A 10,487-nucleotide genomic window follows, 5' to 3' on the forward strand; every position below is an offset into this window, starting at 1 on the left:
CTTGGCTCTGGCTTGGCTTTTCTTGTACGGCCTGACAATCACCAATCTCTTCCAACCCCAGCTCACCACCTTCTGCAAGCTGGACCAGTTTCCACTGTCATACAGTCTGTGATGGCTTCTGGATGTGGTGACATCACCAAGTCTGGCTCTTTCTGGAAAAGGTAGTAACAAAATGCTTCTGGTGGAACAAATTAGGACCCACTCCTTTCTGGGTTCTTCTGCATTTGTTCTGAAGCTTTGGTGAATATGGTTCCTGTCAGATAAACTTTTCTTCCAGGTGGGACTCCTGTCCCCAGGGCTCTTCTCCTGCTTGCCACACAAGAGCTGAACGTTCCAAAGACGTTCCAAAGAACGTTCCAAAGACGTTGAGATTTAGGCCTAGGAAACAAATTCCTTTTAGTTGAAACTTTCATTGAGAGCAAAATTTCTTAGCTTCAGCACTACTGACATTTTGGGCTGCAGAATTCTTTGTGACGGGGCGTGGGGGGTCCTGTACGTTGTAGGATGCCTAGCAGTATTTCTGGTGTCTACCCACCAGATGTCAGTAGCAATCCTCCTCTGTTGTGACAAACCATATCATCTCCAGCCATTTCCAAAAGTCCTCTGGAGAGCAAAATCGCCCTGGTTGGGCACCACTAGTGTAGGGCCTGATTTTCTTCAAGATCATTATAACTGTTCTATTATTATAGCCACTAGCCACGTCCCACTACTGAGCACTTGAAATGTGGCTAGTGCCACATGTTGAAGAATATTTTGTATATATTGAGATAAACACAGTATGTTCTTAAAATTAATTTCACGTTTTAGTTTTTTTTTTTCAACTTTTTTTTTTTATTTTTTATTTTTGGGACAGAGAGAGACAGAGCATGAACGGGGGAGGGGCAGAGAGAGAGGGAGACACAGAATCGGAAACAGGCTCCAGGCTCCGAGCCATCAGCCCAGAGCCTGACGCAGGGCTCGAACTCCCGGACCGCGAGATCGTGACCTGGCTGAAGCCGGACGCTTAACCGACTGCGCCACCCAGGCGCCCCCTCACGTTTTAGTTTTTAATATGGCTACTAGAACATTTAAAATTATCAATGTGGCTCACCTTATCTACTGGACAGCACTGCACTAGATATCAGACTGTGCCTTCTGAAGACAGAGACAGCCTGGACAGCACAGGAGGTACCAGGAGCCTCAGTCTTATCCAGAGGCTCTGGAGACATGCCAGAAGCCCCAGAATAGATGCACGTGTCAGAAAGTGACATTTATGTCAGAGAGTGACATCATGCTAACTTTACAATCATAGTCACTCTGCTACTGCCGTGAAGCCTACAATGTTGGGTTTTAGGGAGGCAGGGTATTAGGAATAGCTGAATTTAGGAGTAAAGCCTATCTGTATTTGCATCCTGGCTTCATCGCCTTTTTGACCTGTGGTCTGTAATTTCACTCTTCTGAACCCCCATTTTCTTTTTCTTTCTTTCTTTCTTTTCTTTCTTTCTTTATTTCTTTCTGTCTTTCTTTCTTTCTTTCTTTCTTTCTTTCTTTCTTTCTTTCTTTTTAAGGATATGGTTATTCCTATAAATGGGGTGGCTGCAAAAACTAAATACTAAATAAAAAAGAACAAAGTGTCTTTCAAATATGATGGGAGCCAACACTATATTTTGGCGCATTGCCTACTACTTACTAGTGTTACTAACACTTGGATAAATGCATTATAGGTTATGACTTACCTCTTTCTGAACAACGCCACAAAGCAGTTTTTAACTACTATCCTTATTTTCAGATAAGAACCTCACTTATGCCCAAGTGACAAAGGCGGAATTTATCCGGTCTTTCTGGCTTCCAAGTCCAACGCCAGGGCGCGCTTTGTGCCGGGCTCATGGTCAGTATCCAATACGGAAACGCGCATTACCCGCCGGCCTGGATCTTCCCCGCTCCCGCTGCAGTCAGCTCCCGCACCCCAGTCTGCAGGGAACATCTTCCGACAACACTCGCCCCATCTGGGCCCCTGGAGCCCACACCCACCCGTCTTTGCCAGGTCTACGTTCCTGCCGGGGTCGGCACTTGGGGTGAACGGGGAGTTCCCGAGACGTCGTGGTCCCTTCCTCTGGGAACGAACCCGCCCCTCTCCCTCCCGGCGTGCGGAGTAGGCCTCTCTCACCTGAGGGCAAACCCGGCGCATCCGCACGGCCTGGGAGGACGGAAGCCGGTAAATGGGGGTGACTGCACATGCGCAGGGAAAAGCCCAGGATATCCGTTCCTAGAATGCCGCGCGGTCAGCCGGAACATCCAGAACTACATTTCCGTGAAAATACCGCGACCGCTCGCCGGTTTCAAGTACGTTGGGGCAGTCCACGTGGCAGGGAGGCAGACGGTAAAGGGGGCGTTATTAATGAGATGTTATCAACAGTCTGTATTGCTCTCTGGCGCCCAAATTCTACCAAAGTCGCAGAGGTTATGGGTTAAACTTTGACATACCATCAAATACAGTGTGGTCCTGGATCAGATCCTGGTTGGAGAAAACAAAAAGACGTTTGGGAACAACTGGGGAAATTTGTGTATGGATCGGATCTTAAAAATATTAAGGGAAGTCACGTTAGTTTTGTTAATTGTGATAATAACTATTGGGATTATGTAGGAAAATTTAGTTTTTTTAGAGATGCATATTAGAATACTTAGCATTATATTACATATTTGTAATTAAATAACAACCAGAAAAGGCAAATATAGTAACATGTTAAGGATTTCTACGTCTAATATGTGGGTATGATCATTTTACTGTTTTCTCCTTTTCTACGTGCTAGGAAGTTTTGTAATATAAAGTTCATAAAGGGGAAATTTTAAACTATTTTTCCAAAAGTGTGCCTTTTAACTCAGAGCTGCCAAAAGGAAGAAAGGTACATGTGTCAACAAAACTAAAACAGTAACAATTTGATGTCTTTTATTCAAGGGAAAACAAACCATAAAGCACTCTTCGGAGGGATGTTGGTCAAGAGTGAATTTGATTAATAGGGATTTCCTAATAAGGCCAAGTAAGCTAGCTAAAGCTGAGTTGCAAGATTGTGACTGGCATATATTAGGTTTCTTTGACAATGAGAGGAGTACCATTAGATCAGGCTGACTTAGGTTGAGATTTGTGACCTTGGCCCCCGTTTTGTGGGTACCAATATGCAATTAACTTTACCATGTGTAAACAGTTTTTGTGACTAAGACTGTAAAATGTAACATAAAAGAATAATATCTGTGATCCTCAGAGTTTCTTTCTGAGAAAAAAAGAAAAAGTAAGCTGTTCAATCTTTCATAAGTAATATCTGAAAGTACACACAACTCAGTTAGAAAACAATTATCATGCAAATTATGCATCTCCTAGGGATAAACTTGCATTTGCACACTTCTGAAATTAGGAACCAAATTAGGAACCTATGAACACATTTTATGACTGCCTTCGTGTGTGTGTGTGTGTGTGTGTGTTATACGTATATACAAAACATACATATACTTACATATAAACACATACTTTTCTTGGTTATTTTGTAACATTATTATATATGGCAATGATAAAAAGATAGGTTTTTTTTTTTAAGTTTATTTTGAGAGAGAGAGAGAGTGTGTGTGTGTTTTGGGGGTGGGGCGGGGGACAGAGAGAGAAGGAGAGAGAATCCCAAGAAGGCTCAGCACTGTCAGTGAAGAACCTAATGTGGAGCTCGAACCCCGGAGACGAAGTCTGATGCTTGGGGCAACTGAGCCACCCAGGTGCCCCAAAAGATAGTTTTGAAAAAAATTTTTTTAGGGGAGCCTGGGTGGCTCGGTCGGTTAAGCTTCCGACCGGCTCAGGTCATGATCTCACGGTCCATGAGTTCGAGCCCCGCGTCGGGCTCTGTGCTGACAGCTCGGAGCCTGGAGCCTGTTTCGGATTCTGTGTCTCCCTCTCTCTCTGACCCTCCCCTGTTCATGTTCTGCCTCTCTCTGTCTCAAAAATAAATAAACGTTAAAAAAAAAATAAAAAAAAATTTTTTTAAACGTTTATTTATTTTTAAGAGAGCACAAGTGGGGCAGGGACAGAGAGAGAGGGAGACACAGAAGCCAAAGCAGACTCCGGGCTGTCAGCACAGAGGCTGAAGCGGGGCTTGAACCCACAGACCGAGAGATCATGGCCTGAGCCAAAGTCAGACCCTTAACTGACTGAGCCACCACGCATACCAAATAGTTTTGATTAGCAAGAAAAAAGAAGGATTGATGTTGCCAGTAAGTTATTGGAACTGGTGTGAATCCAGGTATAAAACGATTCTGTTGACACTTAAAAAACTTTAATGAATACCAGCTTTCTAGATGAAAAGAATATAATTAATGTTCCCATCAGAATCCTAAAAAAGTTTTCTCTGTGTTCTTTCTCTTTGACATTTATTTTGTTTGTTAAACCTAAAGAAATGATCCCAACTTTTATTCCAATAAAAACTTTTAGTAATGATCAGAAGAGAATTGAAAATGCCTAGCAATGTGTTTGTATTAACATGTATGATATTGCTAAAGTATTTAAAAACTGATCCTGGTGCAATAAAAGTTTAAGTCTAGGTAGAAAAGAAAGTGAGAAGGTAGTATGTGTCAGAGCTGGGATTTAAAGCAGTGGAAAGAGAACATTCAATAATTTTGTTAGAACAAGGTAAGTGCTGGAACATAATAAGGCCATATCCATGGAATTCATATTACAATAAATAACTTTCATAGGGATTCAAATATAAGCAATTAAAGACAATTTCTAAAGTTTTAAAATTTCAATTTCTGAATTTTCCAAGTTCTTAAAGAATACAAGTGTTTTAAAAAATATAAGGCCTTTCCGTTCCTTTCCTAGGAAACCCTATCTCTTCACTCTTATCCCATGCCTGAGACCCTACCCTACACCGAAGGAAAACTGGCCTGTGTGTGCTGAGATGGGCTGCAGAACAATGACACCAAACACCAAGCAGACAAAGTCATTTTTTTGACCCTTATGATGTAACACAAACAAGGTCATTGTTTTGCATGAGTAAAGACAAAAACAAGGTTGCTCTGCTCCTCTCAAAATATCAAACATCCCCCTCTCACCTGATACAAGTGACTGTTGCTTGTTTTTTTTGTTTTTGTTTTGTTTTGCTTTGCTTTAACAACACCCAATCCTGAATAAACTCAGCTGCGTTGGAACCACTGCAAAATGAAGTAACTAACACTCAAATCCTATAATTCCTTCCTAACATCTGTTACTGAAGCACTTTATCATTCCTATCATCCAATGTAATATGTGCTCTGTCTTACTGCAATGACTACTAAAATCTAAATTGTTCAACTGCATGTGTGTTGCTGGTGGTATTTGGCCGAATTACATTGACATCTACAGTTATTAGTTGGAATTCTGTAAGAAAGATTTGTCCCTTCTCTCCAATATATTTATTTTCAATCATTTGTTTTTATCTGCATGGACACGTGGAGATTTATTTCACTCTTTGGACTATTTTACTAGATTTATTATTTTGCTAAATATGTGCCATCTTTGGCTACTGGGAGCTCTTTCAGGCTGGCTCTGTGTCCTTTTTTTTTTTTTTTTTTTTCTTTTCTCTAATAGGCTTTATTTTTTAGAACAGTTTTAGTTTATGGCAAAATTCATAAAATACAGACAATTCCTATATACTTCCTGCCTCCACACAAGTACAGCCTTCCCCCTATAAACATCTCACACCAGAGGATGGTATATTTGTTACATTTAAAGAGCCTACTTTGATATATCATTATCCACCCAAATACACAGTTTACATTAGAATTCACTCTTGGTATTACACATTCTATAGGCTTTGACAAATGTTGCAACCATTAAAATATCATAAAGAATTGTTTTACTGTCTTAGAACTCCTCTGTGCTCTTCCTGTTCATCCTTCCCTCCTCTTCATCTCCTGATAACCACTCATTTTTTTCTGTCTCCATTATTTTGTCTTTCTCAGAATGTCATTATATTTGAAATTATATTGTATGAAGCCTTTTCAGATTGGCTTCTTTGACTTACTAAGGTGCATTTAAGGTTCCTCCATGTCTTTCCATGGCTCAATGGCTCATTTCTTTTTAGCACTGAATAATATCCTATTGTCTGGATGTACCACAGTTTATTTATTCATTCACCTACTGAAGGTCATCTTGGTTATTTCTGAGTATTGAAAATTATAAGTAAGGCTGTTATGAACATCCATGTGCAAGCTTCTGTGCAGACATAAGTTTTCAACTCATTTGGGTGACTACTAAGGAGCGTGATTGCTGGATCACATGGTATAGTGTGTACAGTAAGAAATTAACAAATTGTCTTCCAAAATGGCTGAACCATTTTGCATTCTCATCAGCAATGAATGAGAGTTCCTGTTTTTACACATCCTCACCAGCATGTGGTGTTGTCAGTGTTTTGAATCTGGCCATTCTAATAGTTGTGTATTGATGTTTATTGTTTCAGTTTGCAACTCCCTAATAATATATGATGTTGAACATTTTTCTTATGCTTACTTGCCGTGTGTAGATTTCTTTGGTGGGTGTCTATTCAGATATTTTGTCCATTGTTTGTTTCATCAGGTTGTTTGTTTTCTTATCGTTGACTTTTGAGAGTTCTTTGTATATTTTAGGTAACAGTCCTTTATCAGATATGTCTATTGTAAATATTTTCTTAGTCTGTGTCTTGTCTCCTTATCCTTCTGACAGTGATTTTTGCAGAACAGAAAAAATTTTAAAATGTTTATTTTTGAGAGACAGAGAGCTAGAGCATGAGTGGGGGAGGAACAGAGAGAGAGGGAGACAGAATCTGAAGCATGCTCCAGGCTCTGAGCTGTCAGCACAGAGCCCAATGCGGTGTTTGAACCCACAAACTATGAGATCATGACCTGAGCTGAAGTTGGACGCCTAATAGACTGACCCACCCAGGCACCCCAGAAAATTTGTTTTTTTTTTAATATTTATTTTTGAGAGAGAGAGAGACAGAGACACAGAGACAGAGAGAGAGAGATAGAGCCTGACCAGGGGAGGGGCAGAGAAAGAGGGAGACACAGAATCCAAAGCAGGCTCCATGCTTTGAACTGTCAGCATAGAGCCCAATGCGGGGCTTGAACTCAAGAGTCTTGAGATCATGACCTGAGCCAAAGTCGGATGCCTAACCAACTGAACCAGGCACCCCCAGAAAATTTTAGTTTTAATGAAGTCCAGTTTATCAGTTATTTCTTTTATGAATCATGTCTTTGGTGTTCTATCTAAAAAGTCATTGCCAAACCCAAGATCATTTAGATTTTCTCCTATGTTATCTTTGTACTTTACATTTAGGTTTCTGGTCCATTTCAAGTTAATATTTGTAAAGGATGTAAAGTCCTGATGCTTCTTTTTTGCATGTGGATATACAGTTGTTTCAATACCATTTATTGAAAAATCTGTCATTTCTCCATTGTGTTATCTTTGCTCCTTTTTCAAAGATCAGTTATCAAACTCAACACCCAAAAAACAAATAATCCAGTGAAGAAATGGGGGAAAGACATGAATAGACACTTCTCCAAAGAAGACATGCAGATGGCCAAACGACACATGAAAAAATGTCACTCATCACTCATCGTCAGGGAAATACAAATCAAAACCTTAATGAGATATCACCTTACACCTGTCAGAATGGCTAACATTAACAACTCAGGCAACAACAGATGTTGGTGAGGATGTGGAGAATGAGGATCTCTTTTGCATTGTTGGTGGCAATGCAAGCTGGTGCAGCCACTCTGGAAAACAGTATGGAGGTTCCTCAGAAAACTAAAAATAAAACTACCCTATGACCCAGCAATTGCACTACTAGGCGTTTATCCACAGGATACAGGTGTGTTGTTTCAAAGGGACACATTGCACCCCCATGTTTATAGCAGCACTATCAACAATAGCCAAAGTATGGAAAGAACACAAATGTCCATCCATGGATGAATGGATAAAGAAGAGGTGGTATAGATATACAATGAAGTATTACTCGGCAATCAAAAAGAATGAAATCTTGCCATTTGCAACTACATCGATGGAACTGGAGGGTATTATGCCAAGTGAAATTAGAGAAAGACAAAAATCATATGACTTCATTCATCTGAGGACTTTAAGATACAAAACAGATGACCATAAGGGAAGGGAAACAAAAATAATATAAAAACAGGGAGGGGGACAAAACAGAAGAGACTCATAAATATGGAGAACAAACTGAGGGGTGCTGGAGGGGTTGTGGGAGGGGGGATGGGCTAAATGGGTAAGGGGCATTACTGAAATCATTGTTTCACTATATGCTAACTAATTTGGATGTAAATTTTAAAAAATAAAAATGAAAAAAAAAATCAGTTGACTAGTAGGTTTATTTCCGGGCTCTCTGTTCTGTTCCATTATCTATTAAATAGTCTTTTCTTTCACCATTCTTTCTACCACATTATCTTGATTACTGTAGCTTTACAGTAAGTCTTGAAGTTAGGTAGTGTCAATCTTATGACTTTGTTTTTCTCTTTCAATATTATGTTGGCTAGTCTGGGTCCTTTGCCTCTCTACATTACCTTTAGAATCAGTTTGTATCCATAAAATATTTCTGGTATTTTAATTGGGATTACATTTAATCCATTGAATCTATACATCAAATTAGGAATAACTGACATGCTGTCCATATTGATTCTTCCTATTCATAAACATGGAATACTTTTTCATTTGTCTATTCTTTCATTTCTTCATCAGTTTTGTAGTTTCCTTCATATAGATCTTGTACATTTTTGTTAGACTTATATTTAATTTTTTCATTTTGGAGGCATGCTAATGTAAGTGGCATTATGTTTTTAATTTCAAATGACACTTGCTTATTGCTGTTGTATAGGAAAATAATTGACATTTGTACATATCCTTGTATCCTGCAACCCTGCTATAATTGCTTATTAGTTCCAGGAGTTTTGTTATTCATTCTTTCAGATTTTCTACACAATCATGTCATCTGCAAACAAAGATAGTTTTATTTCTTTCTTTCCAATCAGTAAGTTTTATTTCCTTTTCTTATATTACTGTATTTATTAGGACTTCCAGTATTATGTCATAAAGGAGTGGTGAGAGGGGACATCCTTTGCTCCTGATCTTAGTGGGAAAGCTTCTTCCCATCAGGTATGGTGTTAGCTGTAGGTTTTTTGTAGATCTTGTTTATCAAGTTGTGGAAACTCCTCTGTATTCCTAGTTTGCTGAGAGTTATCATGAATAGGTATTGGATTTTGTTAAATGCTCTTTCTGCATTTACGGATATGAACATGTGATCTTTTTCTTTAGCTTGTTGGTATGAGGGATTATGTTATGTTACATTGGTTTTCAAATGTCTTGCATATTTGGGATAAACCAGTTGGTTGTATATATAATTATTTTTATACATTTGATTTAATTTGCTAATATTTTGATAATTTTGGCATTTATGTTAATGAGAAATATTGGTCAGCAGTTTTCTTTTCTTGCAATGTCCTTGTCTGATTTTGGTATTAGGGTAATGCTGTCCTCATAGAATGAATAGCATGTATTCCCTCTGCTTCTGCCTTCTGGAAGAGATTGTAAAGAATTGGTATAATCTCTTAAGTGTTTGGAGGAATTCATCAGTAAACTCATCTGGGCCTGGTGCTTTATGTTTTTGAAGTTTAGTAATTATTAAGTTAATTTCTTTAATAGATATTAGGCCTATCCTGGTTGTTTATTTTTTTGTGTGAATTTTGGTACCTTCTGTGTTTTGAGGAATTGGTTCATTTCATCTAGGTTATAACATCTGTGGGTGAGTTGTTCATACTAGTCCTTTAATATCTTTTTAATGTCCACAGTATCTGTAGTGATGTCCTTTCAATTCTGATATTAGTAACTTGTGTCTTCTCTCTTTTTCTTTAGACTGGCTAGAAGTTAATCAATTTTATCTTTTAAATGAATCAGCTTTTGTCTTCATTGTTTTTCTCTGTTGGCTTCCTGTTTTCAATTTCATTGATTTCTGTCCTAATTACTTCTTTTCTTCTGCTTACTTTAGATTTATTCTTCCTTTTCTAGTTTTCTAAGGTAGAATCTTAGATTACTGATTTTAGAGCTTTCCTCTTTTCTAATATATTCATAAAAGGCTACAAAATTCCCTCTAAACACTTTCACTGCATCCCCTAATTTTGCTAAGTTGTATTTTCATTTAGTTCAAAAAATTTTTAAATTTCTGTTGAGAGATCTTCTTTTTTTAAATTTACATCCAAGTTAGTTAGCTTATAGTGCAACAATGATTTCAGGAGTAGATTCCTTAATGCCCCTTACCCATTTAGCCCATCCCCCCTCCCACAACCCCTCCAATAACCCTGTTTGTTCTCTATATTTAAGAGTCTCTTGTGTTTTGTCCCCCTCCCTGTTTTTATATTATTTTTTCTTCCCTGCCCTTGTGTTCTTCTGTTCTGTGTCTTAAAGTCCTCATATGAGTGAAGTTATATGATATATGTCTTTCTCCAACTGA

The 10,487-nt window shown here is 38.5% G+C and overlaps 1 protein-coding gene across 3 annotated transcripts; it reads left to right on the plus strand.

Moving 5' to 3' along the window:
• The first annotated feature begins 16 nt into the window (after nt 1-16).
• On the plus strand, nt 17-8,518 carry LOC147574796 (uncharacterized). Of its 3 annotated transcripts, none has more exons than XM_086685200.1 (3): nt 17-161; nt 1,769-2,322; nt 4,835-8,518. In XM_086685200.1, exons 2-3 carry the CDS (start codon nt 1,865-1,867, stop codon nt 4,965-4,967), a joined length of 591 nt encoding a protein of 196 aa, XP_086541326.1. In that variant the 5' UTR covers nt 17-161; nt 1,769-1,864; the 3' UTR covers nt 4,968-8,518. The 3 variants fall into 3 exon arrangements, with proteins under 3 accessions (XP_086541326.1, XP_086541327.1, XP_086541325.1); XM_086685201.1 differs by having other exon boundaries at nt 7,458-8,518; XM_086685199.1 differs by having other exon boundaries at nt 7,453-8,265.
• The last annotated feature ends 1,969 nt before the right edge of the window (nt 8,519-10,487 follow it).

This window comes from Puma concolor, chromosome D4, assembly GCF_028749965.1.
Source record: "Puma concolor isolate L17-30 chromosome D4, mPumCon1.1.hap2, whole genome shotgun sequence".
In the NCBI taxonomy this organism is placed as follows: domain Eukaryota; kingdom Metazoa; phylum Chordata; class Mammalia; order Carnivora; family Felidae; genus Puma; species Puma concolor.

Excerpts from the sequence above, each read along its gene's own strand:
- LOC147574796 (XM_086685199.1), top strand. The coding sequence starts at position 1,865 with ATGGTCAGTATCCAATACGGAAACGCGCATTACCCGCCGGCCTGGATC. Across the intron at positions 2,323-7,452 it reads CGACCGCTCGCCGGTTTCAA|ATCAGTTATCAAACTCAACA; the intron begins GTACGTTGGGGC and ends CCTTTTTCAAAG.